The 25,094-nt window shown below is 40.5% G+C and overlaps 2 protein-coding genes across 2 annotated transcripts in view; one reads left to right on the top strand and one right to left on the bottom strand.

The window, feature by feature from the left end:
- rela (v-rel avian reticuloendotheliosis viral oncogene homolog A) overlaps window positions 1-23,293 on the bottom strand; it is a 37,867-nt gene extending 14,574 nt beyond the window's left edge. Inside the window, exon 1 of the mRNA XM_067579039.1 lies at window positions 23,270-23,293. The gene's annotated coding sequence lies outside the window, so the exon portion shown is untranslated. The remainder of the gene's footprint in view (window positions 1-23,269) is intronic.
- Window positions 1,278-22,018, top strand: LOC137174043 (serine/threonine-protein phosphatase PP1-beta catalytic subunit). The gene is made up of 8 exons (XM_067579043.1): window positions 1,278-1,434; window positions 16,626-16,757; window positions 16,882-17,112; window positions 17,519-17,623; window positions 17,847-17,918; window positions 20,186-20,337; window positions 20,473-20,607; window positions 21,426-22,018. Exons 1-8 carry the CDS (start codon window positions 1,383-1,385, stop codon window positions 21,528-21,530), a joined length of 984 nt encoding a protein of 327 aa, XP_067435144.1. The 5' UTR covers window positions 1,278-1,382; the 3' UTR covers window positions 21,531-22,018.
- Window positions 23,294-25,094: the final 1,801 nt, after the last annotated feature.

The raw sequence follows: 25,094 nt of genomic DNA, 5'->3' as shown, positions 1-25,094 counted from the left end.
CAATCAGTGATCTCGACACTGGAAAAACAGTGACAATGAACATGTAGCGCCTTAAACGCTTTTATTAATGATTATTTTTTCATTATTTAATTCCTTCAGCCATAGAAAGGGAAATATTGTTTTGTTTTGTTTTTTTTAAATCACTAAATCATCACATAAAAGTTTATCCAAAAAAAATTCACACTCAAATTCACATTCTGACCAGAACAGGGCGTTGTAGGCGAATAAATCAGGATCTGCTGTCATTACAGCACTTTTCATTTGTACCTTGATGAAAATTGACTAACTGTTGAAAAAAAAGAAAAGGTTTCTTTATTTCAAATGTATTTTATGTCCATAAAATCGGCTTATAAAAACATATCTGCGAAGATTATCACTATTATACCGGTAACCGGAAATCAAACAACGTAAAACTAAATATTTAATTGTTGCAAAAGTTGTCAACTGAGTTTCTTAAATGTCTTTTTTTCAGCAATTATCCTATCCACCATTTATTATTACAATAACCTGTTGCAAATGCCCTGGTTATATTGATACATTCAGGTGCTGTTGGAAATCATAGGATCAATTAGGGAACAACAACGAATTAGTACATAAAAGTAAAAAGTTGGGGATTGTCCGACCTATTTTTTGGAGTTTCCATGTTGTCAGCTTTTTGCATAGGTGTCATTTGGCTGCCACGTAATGCAAGTATAGGTCTGTGTGTGACTTTCAAATGCAGACAGGAATGAATTTGAACATGAATTAATTTTCTTCTGTATGTCTGTATTTGTCTGTCTGTCCTCGCCCAGTGATGGTCTCAGCCCCTGACGAACCGTGATCCATCCATGTACTATTTTCTGCAGGACTTTTTCTCGTAATGGAGTATTTTTACGTTGAGGTAAGTTCTGAGAGCCTACTTATTGATTATGTAAATGAATGGAGTAATATCTGCATTCAAGGCAGGAGAAATATATTCAGAAATCTAAAGCTCTACGCATGCACAAAAATGTTCATGTGTATATATTAATGGACAATAATATGAATTATTTAGGATATTAGCTTGAAAGTTGATTCTTCACTTTGGAAAGGAGTGTAGTGTCTGTGCAGACTATGAGATGCGGTTGAAAGTTAGTAAGCGGACCTTGAGTCAATATTTTTTGTCAGACAATTGGGGATATAACCATAACTCTGAAAAACATCAGTAATGTTCTCTGTGTCAGGGTAAAAGCTATCCACGTTTCCTCTCTCGATGTTAGAAGTTAAAGTATCCGAGGGGCATTTAAAGGCAGCATAATAGCCTTAAATGGGAGGAGGTTGGCGGTGCGTGGCGCTGCGGTGAGGCGGTGCCTGTCTCGCCTGCTCCAGACTGCGGCGGGCGGGCAGAGCTGTTCGTTACAGAAATGGCGGAGGGGGAGTTGGACGTGGACTCGCTGATTTCCAGGCTTTTAGAGGGTAAGTCCACAACCATATTCTCCACATATTATCTTCTTGTTGCGGTATTAGTTCTCCGTGGTTATTTGGGTTTCGTTCTGACGCCAGTAGGCATCAAAAAAGGCCCGCTGGACTTGCTAGCGTAGCCCGGTGCTGGAGTGAACAGGACTCGTCCCGTCTGTCGGTAATAGGAATCACAGGCACACCTTTAGTCAGCCGCCTCCTACTCTCTTACTTATCTCATGATTAAGATGAAGTTATCGTTATTTTACATCTATTGACACTCGAGTGTTTCTATAAAGTGATAGTTGAGTGTTACAGTTGTGCGACGGTTAAGTGGTAACAAAGTTGTATGTTAGCTAGCTGAAGGATTGTTTGTTGTTTGTATCCGAGACAAGCTCCAGTAGTCAGACCAACCTTAAAACTATTGTCATTTATTGTATCCTTGATTAATGTTGCAATAACTGCATTACACCATTAATACTGTCATCACTTTGGTATGCAGCCTACAACACACTATCTAAGAAGCTTTAATCACACAAAATGTGTTTAAAACTGTGCTGCTTTCTACAACAAAACACACAACAGTGGGCGATAGTTTATGGTGTATATCAGTCCTAAAAGTTTTACATTTCTATTGAGACAAAGCGCAGCTTGGTGCATTAAGTATGCCCGAAAGTTTGAGCACAGTTGTCTGGTTTCATAAGAGATCTAAAGTCTTGACTCTGATATGTATATATATCGTTTGCCCCCACTGATAAGAAAAACGGGGTTTGGCACAAGGATTCCTCAGTTGAGAAGAGAAGGCACGTCACAAGTTTAATGTGTTTATATGCGAACATTGCTGAATAGTAATGTTTACACAAGCCACAGGGCTTGATGATATTCCTCTATAAATAAACCTGCAGAGTGTGTACTCTGTAAGCATTTCAACATTATGTAACTCTTATTAACCTTATTCCACGGACGTTATAATTCCCTAGCCAGTAGTTGAAAGACAAATGTGTAAACCAAACTAGGTGTTTAAAGTTGCTATTTCTCTGTTGTGCACAGTGCATGGACTAAATTCTCCACTGAAGAGCGACACAACTTTACATCCAATTACTTGGTCTGTTAATGCTGCAGAAAAAGTAACCTCATTACTTTCGAAGAAAGCATTGTTTTTGCTCCCGCACCACTGTTATGTGTTGGGTAGCAGTGGGTGACTTTCTTAGCAGTGCTAAATAAGGGATCTTGACATAGGTAAGCTGATCTGTCTGTCTTTCTCATGCCTTTCATTCTCTTGAGAACACAGAGACAGTGTCTCTCTGTGTCTTCAGTAAACATGTGGAGAGCTGAGGCAGTGGTGAACAAACATTCACCATTGATTGTCTCACAGACAGATTCAGTGTGTTGGAAATCAGATACACACAGAAATGTACACAGTTTGTCAGCATATGCTAATGAATGAGCACGGTGTGGATCAACATGTCAGTATAACCTAATCATCTGGATTGATCGGGACTGGTTATATAATAGTGCTTGTTTTCTCTATGCATATGTGTCAGCTGTGCAGTAACACAGCAGTGTGGTCCTGTATGTCAGATGGGCAATGCTATAATGTTGCTAGTTAACTGGCTACATATTTAGTTGCTTTTTTATACGGCGACTAGGAAACCTCAGTGGAGGAAATTGGAGGGATCTGGCCCTAAAAGCTTCCAGATGTGAGCAGAGAATATATCCAACCATCCATCTCCCTTCAGCTACTTTCTCTTTCCATCTACAGTTAGTGTGTATCCGGCTTGCTCATTTTTGGTGGGAATTTACAGACTGTTAGGTTCAAGCTTATGAGAGGCAAGCTTAACACTAATAGTTTTATGAAGGCTGATACTTCCGGATCCAAACCAAAATTTGATGTAAATAAAATCAGTTTCAGAAATCACACACAGAGGTCTGAGCCCAGCGCGCGGTGAACCACAGAGCGCAGACGAGAGTAGCGCGACCATAACTGACAGCAGAACATGGTAGAGACTCTCACATTGAGTTGAAATGAAACGAGTGCACATGAATTAGGTAAATGACATGACTCTACTCTGTTTTGCTTTCATTTATTGTTGCGTTAGTTACTCTGTTCTCCCCTGCTGTGTGTGTGTGGTTCAGCAGGGTTGGAGATGAGTCCTCTGTGTGTGTGCTGCACACAGCGTAGCAGAGGAGAGACAGTGAACTTGGTGAAGTACTCGAGTTGACAACAACTACACTCTTATGTTACTGTAAGTGCAATAAAAGCTTTGTGAGTAAAAAGCCAAGAAGAGTAATTTATTAACGTAATCTGCCCAAAAGATGGACTCCAAATGATGAAAAATATTGCCATAAAGAGTGTAATTTGTGACACAGCGAAATAAACAATAAAGCATAATATGAAACAATGGACATTTTTCTATTGTCACATGATATATATTATCCTATCGCACAGCCCTAGCTTGGAATAATAAGGGTCTACGGTTTTGTCCTCAAAAAAAGGTACAATTATCTCATAAAAACTTCATATTCCATCTATTCCTTTTCCCCTCATTGAAAAAATCCAGAATTGATGAATATGCAAATACTGTTCATATCAAAAGTTTAACCGCAGGACAAAAGATGTCTCCTACTTCACTGCAAAGTCCACTCAGTGTTTGTGCACTGGAGGCTGCAAGTGTCCACATCACACTTGTGTAAATTGCATACTGGACCACGATTGGCTCCAAACTAGTTGTGATGTCACCAATCATGCTGATGTTTGGTCTATAAAGTGTCAGAAAATAGACAAAAATGCCAGTCATGATTTCATAAATCCCAAGTTGACATTTTCAAATACTTTGTTTTGTCTGACCAACAGTCTAAAACCCAAAAGTATTCAGTTTACTGTTATAAAAGACAAAGAAAACTGCAAATATTAACATTATAGAAGCAGGTTATTTTCAGGCTATTTGTTGCCAGTTTTCTGTTGATCAGTTAATCAACTAATAGTTCTGCTCTTAATCAAAGAAGATCATGAATCTGACCAGACATTCAGTACCAACTCTCAGTACTTTCTATACTTGATATTACGGCCATATTACATTTGGCGCCAAAAAGATATTGAGGTTTGATATCCAGCCAGCCCTACTTGGCTTGAAACTGGAAGTTGACCACATGACACTAAAACTTTCATAAAGACCCGGGATGATAATATGACAGCCATAAAACATTTTTCATAGCTATGTCAAGTTAAAATAGATGACATTAGAATGGCAGGTGTAGTACGAGCAGTTCTGCAAATAAATCAAGTGGCATCACTTCCATCATATCGGGTGGTCAGAGCTGACTTGCCTTTATTTTCTTTTTAATAAAAGGACAAAAAAGGCAAAACCCTGTTAGTCTAATAGTAGCAGACAGATCTGGGCCATAGAAACAGAAAATGCACTCTCTCTAACCGTCACTGGTGTATCCCTTGTCTCTGTAAGGACTGCATTTTATTTTAAGACATGACCTTTCAACAATACAAAGACCTCTCGCAGGCTTTTCCTCGCTGGTGAAACCTTGATATCTCTCATCTTAGTTTACTGAACTAGATTACATCTACAGCCTGCTTTCATGTAGACATTCACTGACTCGTCTGTCAGTGACTCTCTCTCCTGGCAGTCGGTTCAAGAAGCTCCGAATATTTTCCCTTTGCTGCACTGGGGAGTCATTTCTACTTCTTTTACACAATAACAACACCAGGACTCTTTCACTAAGGTGGAAAGGGATTTCCTTAACAAGAGAAGCTGGATCTCTAACTTTTTCCATGAGCACTGGTGCCAGTCAAGAACCTACAGAGGCACATACAGGGAGCTCTCTGATCTCCTATTAAATGTCAACAGGCACAGCTGTCCCTGGTAGAAATTAACCTACCCTTTTGGTGACACACACACAGGGGGGAGTGTAAAAAGGGCAATACATTAATACAGTAGACTTCCAGCTCAGTCGTAGCAGTTGTTTTTTTTACTTCTCTAATAATCCAGTCTTGATATTTTTTCCATTTGTCTCTCAGGTACACTGATGATTGGATTACACTAAAGATACCACAGGTGTCATTTGAACTTTATTAAATTATTAGCTGTTGTGAAACGTCACTTCCACAAAACGTTTATGCTGTTAGGTATGACTAAAGAAAAACTGCTGATCAGTTAGACAGAAAAGGGCTGAGTTTATGAGTAGCATCACATGCTACTTTACAAGTTAGCCCTTATCATTGGCTAAACTGACTATATATCTACTTATGTGTCGCTAATGCCAAATCACACCAAGGCTCGCTGTCTGACAACAAAGTGTAAATATGAATTGCTTTGCGTGGGGACACACATACAGTGCACGTGTCCTTATTTGGTGGAGGGGTTGACAGGCATTGTCTAGCCCACAGGCGTTGTCTAGCCAACAGGCTAAACCTGATCGACTGACAACATGGTTTACAATCACTGGTGTCTCCTCAGTGGCCTCAGCATGCAGGTTTCTTCCCTCTCTGGTTTCATTTGTCACTTATGTGTAAGTACAATGACTTGGCCTTTACCATTTTTTTTTTTTTTCATTCGTATACCTGTCTGTCTGGATGTTAGTATTATGCAGTCAGTTTGCAGATTAAGTCTCCTTCATGAACGCATCATGTTTTTCTGTTGCACTTGTTCAGTCTCTGGTCCTAGAAGTTCTGTCCCAGTGGACTTGAGCATAGTTTGTTACTTTAGGCACACTTGATGGTGCGACTGCATTACTGTAATGCCACAGTAACATGACATTAACACTGCATATGATGGGTATCATATATCCCTATCTCAGCTCATCCGGTGTGTGTTGATTTTTAGGAAACTGAAGTGTTTGCCCTCTTAACCGCTGATGCAATGTGCTATTGCCTTCTATGAGAGAAAATCAATACACTCACAGCCACATTACACTGTATTGCATGACACTGTGGGAAATCAATCAGTTATCTGTTTTTAGTACAACTGCCAGTAGCATGTTTCATATTTCACAGTGAAATATCTGCGGTTGGTTATAGCACAGTCGAGCTGACCTTGCGTTTTTCACAGTATTCACAGAAATCCTTCGCTTGTCTTTGCACATCAGGATGCCTCTGCAAGACTCCAGATTTTCCTCACTGCATGTTTGTGTACAATTGGCTGAACGAGGCCAGTCTTATATTTTTCTGTTTGTTTGAGTTTTCCACACATGGCTCCTCCTCCTCCTCCTCTTCCTCCTCATTAGTTTTTACTAGTACTGTGCTCTGTCTATGTGCTGCGATCCAGCACAGCAGCTATTACAGGCCCCAGCTTTCCCAACATGCCCACGCTAAGCCCACGCTGGCCCAGGCTTTAGCGACAACAGGCCCTCTGTCTGCCCTGCCAGCACCAGTGTCCCGTAGGCTCACCGTGGCACAATCAACACCATGGTCCCATACATCAGCCAGCAACAGAGAGGACAAGGTGGGATGGAAAGTTGCAATTCAGAGCCATTTTGTCATTTTGGTTTATGGGCCAAGACACCAGCCAGGTTGTAACTCAGTATGGGTACACCAAATCTGCTAAGAGGATTTCTTGTGTAGGAGCTGTTCAGGTTGTGTTTATTTCCTGAAATGGAGTTTGTCCCTAATTGTTGAGCTGCACAGTTTTTGGACAGTCTGCATCCACTTTCCACACTGCAGCCCAGTAGCGCCTTATAAAGGCATTAGTATAATCAAATATAGAGGCTGATGCTGTACATTAGGGATATCCCAGTTTTGTATGTACCTCAGTTTTTTGGGTCAGCAGGGAAGACAAAAGAAACACAGACAACAATTTTGGCATTGATTTTGAGGATTCTGAACATAAAACTTGGGCATATGGTCAATAATAAAGAAATGAACATATGTCAGTCCAACCATATAAATCTACCAATGGGTTTCTAGGACAAATACAGATTCAGGTGATCATGGCACAATGATTTAACATGTTGATTAATACTGTTCCCAGAGATGTCACATCACCCTACGTCAGTTCAACAGGCACAAAGTTTTCGTTCATTTCCCTATTTGCCTGCTGTTGCGCTAACTTCCTGGGAAACTCCCAAATAATAGTCCTTAATGACATTAGAGGCTCTTTGAGCACTGGTATCACATTTAGGTCTGCTATACGAGGTACACTACCAGAGGCAAACATGACTAACACGGTCTAGCTAACAGACAACAACTGTTTCACTGCCAAAAACTGTTTGTGTGCAGCTATGGCATTTGAGAATTTATGTTCAGGACAACTATTGTTTATGAATTTGATGTTTTCTTGACAAATTCCTTTTTAAAGATTCTATTAGGTTAACTGAATTGAGTAAATTCTTAATTTGGACAGTGTACAGTAATGTTTTTACCATTTTAATAGGTTATGGACCTGAAACCTGAAAGAGGAGATGTTTGTCATGGTTTCTCAATCGTTTCTGGCCTGTGATGCCACTTCTTGGAGCTTTTCTGTAGGATGTCACTGTCTGAACTGACAGTTAAATAGTAATATAAAAATATAATACACTGCATTTCTTCTGCTCTACCATAATCCATTCCACCCTGGTGTCACCCTGCTTGTTTTTGTCGGATGTGGAGGACTGCTGCTGTGTTGCTGGTGTTCAGGCTGCTGGCGTGGCACTCTGTTATGGAAACAACAATGGTGGAGCCTGTGCGGCGGGGGAGCGTTCACCCCCTGGCACCAAACGTGGCACAGAGCTCACCCAGGCCTTTCAGCTGCCCAGCTAGGCTTTCCAATAAACCCTCCCTCCCCTCTCCTCTACTTCTATTCACTCCCTCGCCTTCTGCGTCACCCCCACTCAAGCTTCACTTTCTCCCCACATTAATCTCATCTTCTCCTCCTCTCCATCTCTCCCACTTTCTGTGTCTATACTCATGCCTCCTGTTTATTTCTTCCCCCCACTCTCTCCTCTCAATTTCATCCTTTCTTTCGCCCCACAAAGACAGCCATTCACCCGTGGCACTTAAAGGCGAACAAAACGTCCTCTGAAAATGCAAAGCCCGCACAGAAATGCCATCGCAGTCGGGATTTCTGCCTTAAGATTCGCTCTCTCTCCTCGCCAGAGTTACTTTGTTTTTCTCGTTCACTGAAGGGTCACTGTTTTCCGTCGCCCCTGTGTGGGAGAGGGTTAGATGCAGGAGTGGAGGGGGAACTGTTGGACTCATGCCCGGTTGGAAAGAATGGAGATGGAGAGCTAAAAAAGGTCTGACTGGGCATCTTTATCGGTGCTGCGAGGTGCAGCAATGACTAAAACATGCACAGTCATGCCTGCTTTAAATTCATAGGTCTGCTTGACCCATTAGAAGTTCCTTTGAATATCTTTGCTCGGCAATTACAAGAAAATGAAAAACATGTTTTGTTTTGTTTTTTTTTTACTTTCCATTTCAAGTCAGAAATATTAAAGCTGCACTAATCAATATTTTTGTGATATGTTGTTCATAGTGACAACCCCACAGAGAATTTTCACCTGACTCTGCAGTTCCTCTCAGCGGTTTAGCATCTTTCAGCTCTTTGTTTTGGTGTTACGTGCCCACAAATGGACTGTTTTGACTCAGTCTCTCGGCTCTCATTAACTCAGGTGGCAGCTGTTTTCAGTAAAAAAGTTGTTACACCTCTAGACCAGTACCAGATATTTTTCTCAGGAGTTGGTGACCAAACCTCAGTTAAATAGAGTGAATACTGGAAACACAGTTCCAGATGAATGCTAATGTTGCCTTTTGGGGGCTGAAAGAAATTTCTTTACAGCATAGAGTATCAAACTATCAAATATAGAAAGCTGGCTTGTATCATTTAGAGAAGGTTCTTATATGTCTTTACAAGAACTTTTGTAAAATTAAAAAAAAAAAACAACAACATTTTTTTTTCTGGCACTTTTGCCTTGATTTGACAGATGACATCACAGGGACAGAGCAGGAGGGTTTACATGCAAAAAAAAGCCCCAACCTGAAATCAAACCAGGGATGTTGCATTTACATGGTACACTGGTTAAAGGTTAAATAAAATAAAATTAAAAATAAAAACTTTTTGGCAAACCAGGTCACAGGGGCATCAACAAACATGTTTACATTTCTTGAAGTATCAAAAGTATAGCCTAATTTTAGTACTGTAGTAGTATCAAAATATATTGGTTGTAATACTTTGAAGTTTAAAACAGTACCTGCCCAGTCTTACTGTAGTTTTGGAAAAAACTTTATAACTCCAGCATAGAGACCTTGCACATTTCTAATCCAAAAAATTTGTAAGATGAAGGCAAGATGAGACAAGTTGTGCAGCAAATACTCAATAAGCTCCAGCAAAGAAACACTAAATAATAAAAGCAACAATTGTGACCGCACTAAACTTAAGTAGACACAGTCTCAACAAAGTTGTATCATTAGCGTTACAAATGCAGTTTTCATTGTAGAGCGGTTTTAGTGCAACTAAAGCAAAGAACAGACTACAAAACAAGCCAGAACACACCAGTTGAATAATTCTTATAGGGGTCAGCCCTATTTTTATGCTGCTGATATTGCGCTGACCTCAGTGTGTGTGTTTTCCTGTTGATGTGAATGGGCTTACGCAGCTCTTTGCAGCTGACAGCTGGTACATTGTTGTGGACCTTCTCTCAGTGATGGAGCCCTGGCCCGTGCCTGGCTGGTCTTGTTCTCTTTCCATCAGATACAACAGAGCCTTCAAGCGCTCCCTCTTTGTCCTGACAGCCTATTTCCTCCTCCCTCCATACAGTAACGCCCATATATGGTAATGCCTCGAAGAAGCAATCCGACTGTAATTCACTCATCTTTCACCCTGTCTCTTTGGCTCTTACACACATTGTTCACGTGAACTCTGCTCTTTTTAAGTGAATGGAAAAATAGTTGACCTCCTTGACCTGTAGTAAGTAGTAGCAACCAATGACGCAGAAGAAATAACTGACAACCAAACCTCCTTTTAGAGGACTACACACTTGTGTCTTCTAGATTTGTTATTTATGTTTAAAAGTTATGTATTTGATTATATTTTAAGCTGATATCAACAGTATTCAGGCAAATAAAAAGTTTCCTTCGGTTTTTTTTAATTGGTAAATGTCAAACTCGTGGCAGTCTTTGCTTTAAACTCGTGAACCACAGTGTCTCTTCTGAATGCTCTAGCTGTGCCGCGTCCTAAACTGCACAGACAGGCTTGCTCTCACTGTTTTTCTGTAAGGTTTTGTTTTCCAACGATCTTAAATCTGTCATAGTGTGATTGAGCGTTCAGTCTGTCAAGTTGCACTACAGTATGTCGTAACAACTCTCTGGTGTGGTTCAACACGCACAGCACAATAGTGGGTTGGGCAGCACCCAAGATCCTCCCAAATATTTAGTGAGTTAACTTAGCAACTACAAGGCAGCTAGACTTTTTAATTCAGGGAACGTTGGCTCATTTTCTACCTGGAAAGATCAACCACTGTAACAAAGGTTAATGAGCAGTGTTGAGGGAGGGTAGTGCTCTAAAGTAAGCATTGGCTCCCTCCTCTCACAGTGGAGAAAGTATTTCAGTTAGTAGTAACAGTATTAGGATTTTTTTTTTTACTGTTTATAAGAGTGGATGCAAGTTGCCAATACCAAAATATAGCTGTGTTATGTTAAAAATAACATCAAGAGTATTTATTTAGCCATTATTTTTCAATTGATTTAATCATTTTGTCCAAATAAGAGTCCAAACCAAAGATATTCAGTTTACAAAACAGCAAATCCTCCTTTTTTGGGGCATTTTTGCTTGATAAATGATCAATTATTAGAATTGTTGATGATAAATTTACTGTTGATTTTAGTTATTCTGAGCTTTTTTTTTTTTTTTTTCTATCTAAATTTCAGGCCTCAAAAGTCAAATTAAAAGCGGCTCTGGTGTTGTGGTTCCTTTTTGTATTCTTTTTGAATAACATGTCATAGTTTTATAATCCAGATCACACGAAGAAGCATTTTTGAAAACTTGTGCTGCAGAATATTTGTAAAGATTTTGATGGAAGTTGCAGATGCTCTGACTGGTGTTTACTGAAGCCTCATTGCAGCCAGAGCTGTCGAGGTCTGAGCGGTCCGTGAGCTGCCTGGAATGCAGAGACTACACTGGGAGGGGTGGGGGAGGAGGGGTGGGGGTGTATGAGGCAGAGCTGTCCTCTGACGTCAGCACAGTTCACTGGTAAGGCGGAGGAGGAGGAGGAGGAGGAGGAGGAGGATGACCCAGGAATTCAGGCACAGCCAAGAAAGCAGCCTAAAGATAAACAAATGAGGAGGGAAAAAGAGTGAAGTTGGAGGATAGGAGGTCTGGGAAACAGAGAGAAAGAGAGTAGCAGCTTGTAGTAAAGTGATCCGCTTCAGTTTGAGCTACAGGAAGGACATAGCGTTCAGTTTCAGGGCTTCAGAGTGTGAACTATACCCAAACTGAAAAGCTTAGGAAAACAGACTCATACACCTGACCAAATTAGGAGAGATGACTCAGAACGTGGAGAGGTCTCTCGAGGAAGGGCTCTTGGGAGATTTTCAGCAATCGTGCATAAGAACCAGCTGGGAAATGCTAGTCGATGAGAACATTGGTTCCTGTCAGTCGACACGAGGCTGTCATGAAGTGAAGCCCGACAGCTGTTTTAGCCACAGACCTGGTTCATTTACACTGCTGCCACTTTGACAGCAGTGACGTTCACTGATAAACACTGTGCATCTGTTAGCAGTGTCTGTCACCTTCAGAGCATATGCTTTAAGCTTGTGTTTACATTTATTTGATAATTAGTTTGCCTTAGTGTGCTTCATTTAGAAATACATCTGAATCATTTTTAGTGCTGATCAGCTTTAGGGCTGCAACTAACGATTATTTCAATAATTCTCTTTATGAATTGATTAATCATTTGATGTAAAAAATGTCATAAAAGATACAATTTTTGAATGTAAAACTGCAATTAAAGAAATATTTGTCATCATGTCAGAAAAGCTAAATTTTGCACTAAACTGCACATCATCGAAAAACAAACCTGCACCAGCCTGAGCCCTGCACAGAGCTAACGGCTAACAAAGTTTCCTCTGTCTTAAACACACAGCTACACATAGTCACAGTCTAGTTTCTACAAGTTATCTGCCTATCTGTCACGATGAAGTAATCAGACAATCAGCTGTAAATTTCCAATGATGAGGCCGTGTTCAGATTGACTTAAACTGTGCATGACAAAACACAGCCCTGTCATTCATTATAATGAGACCAATGTGGCGATGCAGAGAGCTCTTTAAAAAAAGGGCCCATTGACGTGTTTTTAATAGGACAACAGTGGAGCTCTCAGAAGGCTTCTGCTACACAGAAAATACTTTATAATATAAACATATAAATATATATAGATACAGTGCAGCATAGTCAGTGGTCACTTCTTATCAAACATTAGTTAAAACTGATGCACCACTTGCCTTTTTATGTGAGGAAAAACACACCAACAAAGACCACAGACTCACTTTATATCTTCGCCAACCAGCTAATGAACACCCATCCAAAACAGTTAGCTGGCCGGCAAGCTGCTACCTGTTGCTGTCACTCCTGTTGCGCGTGTGCATGTGTGTGCGTGTGGGTGTGTGTGTGTGGCGGCAAGCTGGACAGAATGTTTCTGCTGCTGAGTGACGCACGTGTGGTGGATACTAGTATTCATCATTATCGCTGTATTATTTGAACTGTACTAGTAGGACTTGATAGTAAGATTTAAGTATACATGGATCAGACCTGAACCTGCAGCATTCACATAAAAACCAGATTGTTGTCCACCTCTAAAATATACTATACTCACTTATTGAAATATAATAAAATGACCAACAGCACCTCTACATCCTCAGTTTCCTATCTTTTTCCATTAACGGGGAAGAAATTATGGATTTTAGAGGCATTTTGAGGCATAAAATCAGGTTTGGAAAAATTCACACTGGGAAGTTTCATTTTTAAGCTGGATTGTGCCGGCCTGATATCAGAGATACTGTTGTGGTGTGTGTGTGTGTGCGCGTGCAGGCTTGTATTGTTCCCTTCACTGCTGTCAGATGCAGTTCATGTTAGTATGCAGGGCGTGGGTTTGGCGGAGATGCCACTTTATCTGCAAATCAGCTCCTCTCCCTCATGAGATACAGCAGCAGCTCTGCTCACCAACACCTTGCAGGCTGGAAATTGGTCTTGCTGGGTTGCTATGGTGATCAGATGAGGGGGGGGTGGGGGGGGGTACCACCTCCTGTTCTCTCTCCCTTTCTCGGTATCTCCCGCTCCCTCTCTTCCTCTTCACTGGGGAAGCTGCAGTGCAGTGGTGACAGAGTAAAGGATGCTGGGATACCTCCCCACAATCCCATGGTGGTACAATCTGAAGTCAAGGTCACTGGTTCACTGTGTGTATGTGTGTGTGTTCCCGGCACTGCCTCAACTTGACCAAAGAGATCCTCTCAGGCAAGTGAGGTCAGTGGGTGCTGGTTGCGGTTTCTGTCTTGTATGTGTGTGTGTGTGCGTGTGCGCGCGTTTGTCCTATATCAGGCCTCTCTCTCTCTCTCTCTCTCTGTCAGCTGAGCCAGCACAGACTGCAAACACGTTATCAGAGAGCTGAAAGGGAGGGGTGTGAAATCACTCTTGACAGCCGACACACACATTTAGGTGGACACACAGAAACTCCTTGCTTGTGTATTGTGCTCCGTGTAGGATACGTTTTTTTTTTTTTTTTGCATCCATGTTTTATATTTCGAAACCACAGGAAGTTTTTAAGGGCATGCTGACCCCTGACTTTTGCAGCATTTAAAACCTTGCAAATCCTACACATGATTTATTTATGTATGTTTACCTGTGAAATCCCTCCTTTGGACAGTCTAAATACAGCCCGGGTCTCACCCTTCAGGTGCGGGTGTGTGATTGCAGGTTGTGTTTGGCTGCAGCGGTCAGAGACAGACGAGTGTTTATGGTTCGCGCTTAAGGCAGAAATAGCAGGGTCACGTTGCACATGTACACACACACACACACAAACACACACTGCTGCACACACCTTTTAAAACTGGATGTAAAATGCCTTGAGAGCTTCAAGGCACACAAGGGAGAGTCACCTGCAGGAATCTGCCGCACATTTCACCTCTCATAAACTTGCAGTTGAGGGAGACTTTTACATTGTTTTTTTTCTCCTTCTTTACAAAAACAAAGACTTCTAGCTGTGGAGCTGCAGGATTCCTCTGACCACGTCTGTTTGATTGACTTGTTAAGTGGCGTTTGATGCCTGTGGGGATTTCCATCATGTTGCTGAGGTGTCATCTGACAGCAGCAGCGGTCTTACTCAGCTTTGGCTCACTTCTGTGGTTTACCATGGAGGAGAGAAAGAGGAGGTGATCCTGCTGTTCATGTAAGCACAGCGGGAAGAGATATAGGACAGTCCTAAAACATGCAGGAAAGCAGGGAAAGTTTAAAATCTCAAATTGCAAAGGCAGCTATACGTGGTTGTCGTCAGTGGATGCGTGACAGTAGCCGTACCTGTATGTGAGTCAACAGTTTTTCAGAGGCCATTAGTGGCTGACATGCAGGGGCTTTGTTCATAAATAGTGCAATGCTTTTCATTTGGTAGGAAAAAATGTTTTTACTCAGAGGGAGTTAAAGGGAAAGTGATGATGTGCAGGGCCACTTACAGTACATATTTTGCATTTTATGTATTATATTATCTATTAAAAAAAATATTATTGCTTTCAGTTACTCTCACATTGCAGTGCTCACTGTGCAGTATATGCATGTGCTTTAGCTCAGAGAAAACTGTTTTACATAATTTGTCTATCAAGATGAAAAAAGCGGCACAACCGTTCTTCAGTGTGCTGCATCACTCTTTATTCCCCACATGTTTTCTGCCAATCGGTCTTCATCAGAGTGGTATATGAAGTCGTATACTATCATCATCATCATCATCATCATCATAGTCCAACTTCAGTACTCTTTTTGGAACTAACTGAAATGTGTCTCAAGTATTGAAAGTTGGCATTGAATGTTGTTCTTTGATTGGATAGTTTTGCTAACTTTAGATAAGAGAAAGTTCTTGTACAGATGTTTTGTATTAAGACAAAAGTAAACATTGAACTTATTTTGTGAAATGGGAGACAAATACTGTCAAAACATTTTTGTTTTCTTCAAAGTAAGGTATTGAAAATATAATTTTGCTATTGGTACAGAGACTCAGGTGTTGTGTTGGTACAGGTGTCAAAAATTTATTGTGATTAACAATTATCTTCATTAATTTAAATCTGCTGTTTATTTTCTGGATTAATGGTTTAAAAAATAACTGTTTATAATATTGTGGAGCTCATGGTGACGTCTTCAAATACCTTGTTTTGCTGGATCAACGGTACAAAATCCAAAGATTCAATCTATGATGTATGACACAGAAAACAACTAAAACGATGACGTCAAATAGTTTAATTGACTTATTAATTAATCACCCAATCATTTTTTTAAAAATTCTATTTTAAGAAGATGTTCATATTGCTGTCTAAATGATTTATATCTTTTGTAATTTGTTTCTCTCATACCGCAAATTGCTGGACTAAACCAGGGAATAATTTACTACCCAGATGCAGGAAATGTTTGGAGAGGAGTTGTGCGACTTGCTCACACTTGTCTTCGGCACCTTTTGTGCTGTGTGCAAACTAAAATGTAAAAATAGCCAGTACAGTTACACAATAATGTGAGCAGTATAATAAGTAAGTTTAGGGTTTGTCACTTGTCTAAAATCTCCCACCACTGATGTTTTAAGATGTAAGTTGGGGCAGGAAACAAGTAAGTTTTATGAAGCATCTGTAATTGCCCTGCTGACTTTATTACCAGTCCTCAGTGCCTGGCGTCTTAGAGCTCCTTGTCACGTGACCACAGTGACTCCCCCCTTCTCTTTTTCCTTTCAGTTACACAACAGGAAGTGTGTCCAAAAACACTCCCAACAACATAAACAACACCCTCACAGGCTATTTCCATCCTGTCTTTTGGCTAAACCCTGCCTCCCATATTTAGTTTGAAGCTTTTTTAAAAGCTCACAGTGAGGGAAGCGATGTGTGGGATCATATCCCTGAGGAAAAAAAAATCAGGGGGATTCTGAGAACACTTTGATTGCTTCACTGTATGCCTGAAAAGCTGGATAAGTTTGTTAATGATGATCTTGAAAATACACTTATAGTTATCATTTGACCTTATTCCACCCTCCTCTCCCCTCACCAGTGCGAGGATGTCGTCCAGGGAAGATCGTCCAGATGACGGAGGCCGAGGTGCGCGGCCTCTGCATCAAATCCCGAGAGATCTTCCTCAGTCAGCCCATCCTTCTGGAGCTGGAGGCTCCGCTCAAAATCTGTGGTCAGTACCTTCATCCTTCAGGAAACCTCTTGTTCGACTTTGTTCTTCTGAACTGTAAGATATCCGTCTCTTTAGTATCTCTTTCCTCGATTCATCCCTGCTCCCTCTCCATCCTTCATCCCAGGTGATATCCACGGACAGTACACAGACCTGCTGAGGCTCTTCGAGTATGGCGGCTTCCCTCCAGAGGCCAACTACCTGTTCCTGGGCGACTACGTGGACAGAGGGAAGCAGTCGCTGGAAACCATTTGCCTGCTGCTGGCGTACAAGATCAAATACCCCGAGAACTTCTTCCTGCTCAGGGGCAACCACGAGTGTGCCTCCATCAACCGCATCTACGGCTTTTATGACGAGTGTGAGTGCTCTGTTTTGTTCTTTTTTTGCACTTCCCCTCAAGTCCCATTATGTCAGATGTAGTTCCATAACGTCACAGCACACAAACAAGCAGAAGTTGCTATAGAGCAGCGGGCAGATAAACCTTAAATAGAATGCTGCTAAAACCAAAATGTGGACAAACATGTGTAATCTAGTGTGATGTATTTTGTGGTGCATTTTTTATGATAGATATTACATGTATGACAAGAAATGAGCATATTTCCACCTTCAATCTCTTGAGCAAACATTATGGCTATAAAAGACATTAAAAGAGGACAGCAGACTTGGTTCCAGATGTGTTCCAGTTCCAGTATCTCTAGACTGAGCGGCCTTGTACTGTTCTCTGCCATGAGTCTTCCCGACTCACTGTCTTGTTCGTGTTGCAGGTAAACGCAGATTCAACATCAAGCTCTGGAAGACTTTCACTGACTGCTTCAACTGCCTGCCCATCGCCGCCATAGTGGACGAGAAGATCTTCTGCTGTCACGGAGGTATATTCATGCGGACAAACTGCCGATCACGTTGCATGTTTCCGGCTGGTAGTTTGCACTCAATCCGAAATGCACAGAATATTTTTGGGTTTACTAATCTGCTGTGAAGTAAATGGGTCAGGACAAGTCTATCACTTCACAGATATGGGTTACAGTTAATACCTGTACAGATGATGAGGTCATTTATAGACTGATTGCTTTGTGTCATTGTGCCGTCCCGCAGGTCTCTCTCCTGATCTGCAGTCTATGGAGCAGATCAGACGCATCATGAGACCCACAGACGTTCCTGACACAGGTAGGTCAACACACACACACACACACAGCTGGCCTGATGTTTTACATGTCGTGAACATCCAGTATAAAATGATTATCATTTTGTCGGCTTAGAGTTTATCACATCTGCACTGTAGTTTTGTGTTGAAAAGTAACTTGGTACATTAGCATGTACAGTTATGAGGTTTTTGTACTTCACTGGAGGACTTCTGCTCCACTAGATTCTCAGATTTCACATACAAAACACATGATCATCTTATAAAATGTGATGCACTGTTACTGCATACTACAATATTAAAATCAGTATAATTCATCTAATATATAAAAATATATCAGACGGGCCATTCTTCTGCAGAAAGTACATTTTTCTTATGTATTTTCACTTCAGTAAAATTTTGAATGGAGGACTTGTAATGGAGTATTTTCACACTGTATATCGCTATTTAATTGCTACTTAATTAAAGGATCTGAATATTTCCTCCCCTGGTTTGACAACAGTGAAAGCTTTTTTTTTTCTGCATTTGGGTGTTTAGTTCATTTAGAGCTTGTCAATTAGGATTGGCACAGGATCGGGATCAAGATTGATCTAGGCATTTAAAAAAAAAAAAGGATTAATTATTGGCTATTTAAAGCCTGATCCACTTCCGATCCTTTGTTTGCTTTGGCCACACCTAAACGTCCTACCATGCAGTGTGAAAGTGATAGTGACACATGAGTGTACAGAATAAACAAACAGCAGCCATCAGTTTCAGTCAGTGATGCAATGTGATGGATGTCATGTCGGTTAGACTTGTTAGAAGACAAACAAACTGTGATGCAGGTTATATTTTCTTGCAGAACTATTCAGCTGTCACACAAACTGCTTTATTAACTGTAATGTAGGTTATCAGATTGACAAATACTCAAAATTTAAGGGGGACCTATTGTGCACATTTCCAGCTCTATATTTTTATTCTGGGACCTCCACTAGAGTCGCTTTGCATGATTCACAGTTCAAAAAAACTCCATATTTATCTTATGCAGCCCTTCAGTTCAGCCTCTGTCTCTAACAGGCAGTCTTAGCTCCTGTCTCTTTAAGGCCCCCATCCCGATGAGCCTTCTCTGTTTTGATTGGCTAGCTTTACGGAAGCCTGTTGAGGGGCAGCTGTATCAAAGTTGTTAAGTTACTGCTGATGAAAACCCATTTCCTGCTAAACTGCCTCACATTAAAAGCTTTTTAATTATTCAATAACAGGAGACTTTTATTGTGAAGAATTTACAGGAAATTAAACATGTTCCTCACTGAATTAGCAGAGCTTTTTTAGCGGCGCTAAAACCTGGTCGACACATATGGAGATATTTGGAGCTCTTTGTTGAGCGGATCAGTTAGAAATAATGCAGGGAGGAATAGGACAAGCAGAAATGGCCACAGTGATGATGATGTTTGATGAAGCGCTGCAGACGACTAGCACACCTCAAACGGGTAAACAACTTATTTTACTTTGCCCTGCTGTATAATGGAGTCATGGCTTGACGTGACTACCCCCAAAACAATGGAAAAATGCCATAATGTTAGCAGGTTGGAGCAGTGAACTGGCACGCTGTGTGTAGAGCAGATGACCATATAAAGAAATTGGTCACAGCCAACATCGACTCAGGCTGAAAGTAGGAGAAACTGATGCAAATCGAGTGTTAGGAGCAGTCTGAAGCCAGTGCTTTTTGCTCACAGGGATTACTTCTACATACGTTTTACTTCATTATTTGAAACTTTGGCCACGTTTGATATGAACATCCTACATTGTAACATTATATAAATGACTAAAAAGAAGGAAAAGCATAATAGGTCCCCTTTAAGGGCACAAAGACATGTTTGTACCTTTTTTATTTTCTTTTGCTTCCTAAATGAGGTGTAGTTGTTAAGTTACAGGAAACTTGTAGGAGTGAACCTCTCTCAGTCTTAGTCTTTACCCATCTTCATCAAACCTGGTCTTGGTTCTTGTCCTTATAAGGCTGGCAGGGTTTAGACCCTGGCAGCTCCTGTCTCTCAGATCCTCTTATGGTCCTCTCAGATCCTCTTATGGTCTTTCAGGGAGACTCGCTGTGTCTGGATGTCAAGAACGTATGTTTGTTTATATACATAGGGCAGCCTGAAAGTTTTAATATCTGAAAAAATGCCATAAATTTGACTTCACAGCAGAAACTGTTAAGTTCTGTGACCCAGACCCAGAGTGTTTAGTTGCAGGTCTCATCTGATCCAAAAAGTAAAAATTTAGTTGTATTTTATGTTTGGTTTTTTTTCCCCCCCTCCAGGCCTGCTGTGTGATCTGCTGTGGTCGGACCCAGACAAGGACGTCCAGGGCTGGGGAGAGAACGACCGCGGCGTTTCCTTTACCTTTGGAGCTGATGTGGTCAGCAAGTTCCTCAACCGCCACGACCTGGACTTGATCTGCAGAGCCCACCAGGTACCACCCACACTCATTATTTAACTATTTAAACATAGGCATGCAGCCACATACAGGACTGGACTTCCATGTACCACAGTCACATGTAAAGGTATTTCTCTGGACTGATTCATGGTCTGTGTCTGACGCCCTCAGGTGGTAGAAGATGGCTATGAGTTCTTTGCCAAGCGGCAGCTGGTGACTCTGTTCTCAGCTCCCAACTACTGCGGAGAGTTTGACAACGCCGGTGGCATGATGAGTGTGGATGAAACCCTGATGTGCTCCTTCCAGGTGGGCAGTAACGACAGCACTGACACGCAGATGTTCAAGCACCAAAACTCATTTGTTGTAACTGAAGCTCTCTGTAGTTTTTGGTTTCTACTGATAATGCTTTGACCTAGAACGGTGTTGCTAATGTACATTCACATATATGATGTGGGAATTTCCCCATTCATATTAACCACATTCTGCCAGTATATTTAACCACATCCTTTCCCACCTTTTCTGATGAAATGATTTGACATTAGATAATGACTTCATAAATGATGACTGTTATTTTTTTTTGTTTTTTTTTGTTTTGTTTTTTTACAACTTATTGTGTTTATCAAATGTCAGATAATAGTAAAAAAAAAAAAAAAAGTATTTTAAATCTTCCACTTGCTTGTTTTGTCACAGTCTGAAACCGAAAGTCAGGGAGTCAAAGGTCCGCTTACTAGTTTTTTCCAGGGCTTTCAACCACATCTCACAGTATGGAGTTTGCTCAGTTGTCAACATGTGACCTGATTCTACAAAAGTTTGCCTTTTTCTTCTTGTTGAATTACTTAAACTATTAATGGATTTATGAAAATTGCTAGTGATTGGCTACTCAGTTAATTACTAATGGTTTTATGGCAGTCAGACACAATAACAGTGATATAACAGATATGTGCAGTAGCAGTGTTTCCTGAAGTGTTGGAAGTTTTTTGTGTTTTTTCCACGGTGATGATGAATCCAGGAAGTTAGAGAAACTTTGTTATTAAGCATCTACACTAGTACGACCAGTCACGACACAGAAAACATTTTTCATTCTTTTAATTTAAAAGCTAACGCTGTTGCCTATCTGATCCTAGATCCTGAAGCCATCTGAGAAGAAAGCCAAGTACCAGTACGGAGGGATGAACTCGGGTCGGCCCGTCACTCCTCCCCGCACAGCCCAACCCCCAAAGAAACGATGAAGAAGGACGGAGGGAGGAAGAGACACAGAATGAGAGAGATGATTGTCAAAGATTGTCTCCCGTTGGCTTTTCACAACACAAAATAAGTCAAAGCAACACTCGGCAGAGGAGAAAACAGATGAACACAACTATTTTAAAAGACACACTCAAACCAGTCTTTCATTTACTTTTTTTTTTTCTTATCTCCCTCTGAACTGCTGTCACACTCTCTTCTTCCTCAATGCTTTTTCTCTGCATCTGTGTAACCTTGAAATGTTTTTAAAAACAAGTGTTGAAAGAAAAATGAGAAAACAGTACAAGGATGTCATTCTGTAGCATATCAGAGTGTTTTTTTTGTCTTTTGTCCTTTGCCTTTTTTTTTTTTTCTTTACAACAGAATGACGACTAGTTTAGTTTATCACATCTCCTTACTCCCCTGCCTGTACAGACACAACAGGTATTAATGACGGCTGCTGGGTTTTCAATAAATAATACAGGGAAGAAATCCACCTGTTGTGTGTTTCTTTCAGTGAAGCGCTAAAATCACCTCTCCAGAGAGATCATTAAAAACATGAGTAATCTGGGATAACAGTGCACTTCCATTCTATGAAAATGACTCAAATCTAACTAAAAAGAGACAATTTGTTTCCGATGAAACATTTCATACCTTTTAGTGTCAGACCATCCCAGACTAAATTTGGATTCCCTCTTTTTTATTTTTTATTTTAATCTTTAAAAATTCGAGGGGTCACCAGATACTTCTGTCCAAAAAAATGTCTATTCTTTTACTGATGTTGCTGTTTTCGTGTGTAATACTGGATACTCTAAAGCTTCTGAAAATCCTTCAAATGAAAGAGTCCGAGGAGAAAAAAAAAAATCACTCTTTGGTTGAACTGTTTATGTCCGTCCACAGCAGTGGCGGCTGGTGACTCAAAAAATTGGGGAGGACAGGAGGATGCTTTCAAAAACAAAAACCCCTGAGTGGTGAAAAGGATGCTTCTTTAAAGACATTTAGCATATACATATTGTTTCTAAGCAAAGAAGTGCTCATTTTATCCCTGGAGTGGTTCTCAATGTGTCATTTTACCTACAAAGTGAAATTCAGATTTATAGTATTGTTCTATTGTGACAACAGATTTATGTTCTCATCAAACACAGACAACATATCACATGATTTACACCTGTTTCCTGTGTATTTTCTTAGTATACAGAAATATGTAAAGTACCACAAAGCTTATGATCTGATACAGGTACAGATCAATGCTGAATACTAGATCTTCACAGATCTAAAAGTGTAGCTTCACAAAAAGTATGAATGCATGTATCAAATACATGACTTACACACTCTTATCTATGTGCACCACATACAAAATATAGTCTACAAAGCTGACTTGTTATCACTTGTTATTCTAGTTATTCTAGTTAATTTAAGCTTATTACTCAATATATGACTCAGCTTAAAAACGAACAATGAAAAAATTGTCACAACAAGCAGCCAGACCTCCTGCACACTCATTCACTAATCACACAACATCAACAGCTGACTGAACAACCACTCAATTAAAAACTGATCAATTCCAAATGAATGAGTGAGTCCAGACATCTCACTGTAACTTCAACAAGCAAACTACCTACAGCACATTATATGATCTCTGCTTGTTAAGGAGATAAATTCACACAACAGCCACAGAGACATTTAACCATCAGACATGAAATTAGCGACCAAAGAGACAGAGAGAGAGAAGCTGTATCTGACTCACGTCATCTGATGTCTTCTTTCTATCATGGAGATGAAGTATCCATGTCATAACGTCCATTTGTGGCTGTTGGTCATCTTGTTTGTTAGTTAACAGAACATTATGGTTGCTGGTTAACCAGTCTGATATCATTAGCAACATTGACAAACAAGCTAACTCTCCTGGTTGTTTCTCCGGTTGCTTCTCTCTCCAGCCTCCCCGGCGGCGTCCTTCTGCTCCTCCGCTTCATAGTCCAGATAATTTCTCCGTTTAGCTTAACAACAGTCCTTAAAAGTCCTTCCATGGATGTATGGAGCCCTTCAGGCTGCCACAACAAGCTAACTGTTGCGTTGGCTAACGCAAGGAGCTATCTACTGCTGCTACTCTGCTTTACAGTGGAGAGAACTGAAGATGAAATCTGGAAACTATCATTGGACCAACACGATGTCAATATTGCATTCTGGTTGTTGATTGGTTAGGGAGGACGTCCTCCCTTGGAGCGTAATTTTACCTGTCTTGGCCAATCATAGATTAGCATGGAAAAAAATTCAAGTACATTAAATAGATGTAAGAGATCCCGCCCTGCGGCGGACAGCAGCGGACCTCTGTCCCCCACTCCCTCTCACTCTCCCACACTCCCCCCCCACCACCACTTCACACAGAGTGCTCTTTCTCCTCCTGCCCTGCAGATGTCACTGTTGAAGCATTTTAACCAGAATTTCAATAATGGATTTTTTCCAAAGAAGAGAGAAAAAATATTTTATAAATAATACTGAGATTTGGTAATGGTTTGTTTCAACCAGATATTCTTTTTTTATATTTTGATCTCCCTCTTGCCTCTCAAAAAGTAAAGGAGGAGCAACCTCCTCTGCCTCTATGGACCAACCTCCACCAGTCCACGGTAAGGTCATTCCCTGTGATGAGGTCACAAGTAGACATTATTTTAAAGGGTCAAACTATAAAAGGTTGGAAACTGCTGGCCTACCAGGTGTTTGTAAATACACAAATCTGATTTAGATTTCTCAAAAATGTACATGATCAGATCATGTACGCATGCCACATAACCGCAACGTCCACTGTTAGAATCCAGCAGCAGACCTTTGTTGCATGTTGCCCTCCCATCTCTCTCTCTCTCATATCTACGCTGTCCTTGTAATAAAGGTATAAAAATGCCCCAAAAACTATTAAAAAATGTACATGTTCTCATCTAAAATCATAATTATATCAACATGTTTCTGTTGATGCCTGCTTGGAAAGGAGTCATTTGGATCTTAGCATAATCTTAGCCATATAAAATAATCCTAATTCTCATTCAGCTAATTTGGTTCTTTGAATGGTGTTAGAGGAGCGATTTATCTTCTGTAAAGGTGAGCTCTTATTTTGTGATAAAGGCATCTCACTGTAATTAGAGTTGAAACCATGATCAGCACTCCTGATTGGTTGGGATTTCACTATGGCTACACATGACACTTTTATTCCTGCTGTTGTACAGTAGTTCATTTAAAGCTGAGGAACCTTAAACATACTCTAACTATGAAGTGAAACCTGACAGAATACATCATAAAGCAGATTTAATTGTATCATATTTCCAGCAAACTGAGTAAATTTACTCCAATTTAAAACAGATGTTTCAGTCCAGATATACACCATCAGTGAGTACATGTCTAGTTAATACAATTTAGTATTCACATTTCATTATAATGTTATACCTAAGTGCCAAGTTTTGTTTTTTTAACAAAGTTTTAGTTGAGCTAAAGTCTTTTTGCTCATACTATCCCATAGTACATGTAACTCTTTACAGGGAAAATGTTATTATGATGATTACACCAACAGACTGTAAATGTTTCTC

This window comes from Thunnus thynnus, chromosome 22 (assembly GCF_963924715.1).
Source record: "Thunnus thynnus chromosome 22, fThuThy2.1, whole genome shotgun sequence".
NCBI lineage: Eukaryota > Metazoa > Chordata > Actinopteri > Scombriformes > Scombridae > Thunnus > Thunnus thynnus.
This window is presented reverse-complemented; position numbering and strand designations above follow the sequence as displayed.

What these genes read in the sequence shown, in the direction of transcription:
- LOC137174043 (XM_067579043.1), top strand. Translation starts at nt 1,383, where the DNA reads ATGGCGGAGGGGGAGTTGGACGTGGACTCGCTGATTTCCAGGCTTTTA. An exon ending in GATCTTCTGCTGTCACGGAG is followed by an intron (nt 17,624 to 17,846) that starts GTATATTCATGC and finishes GCCGTCCCGCAG; the next exon opens with GTCTCTCTCCTGATCTGCAG. An exon ending in TGATCTGCAGAGCCCACCAG is followed by an intron (nt 20,338 to 20,472) that starts GTACCACCCACA and finishes TGACGCCCTCAG; the next exon opens with GTGGTAGAAGATGGCTATGA.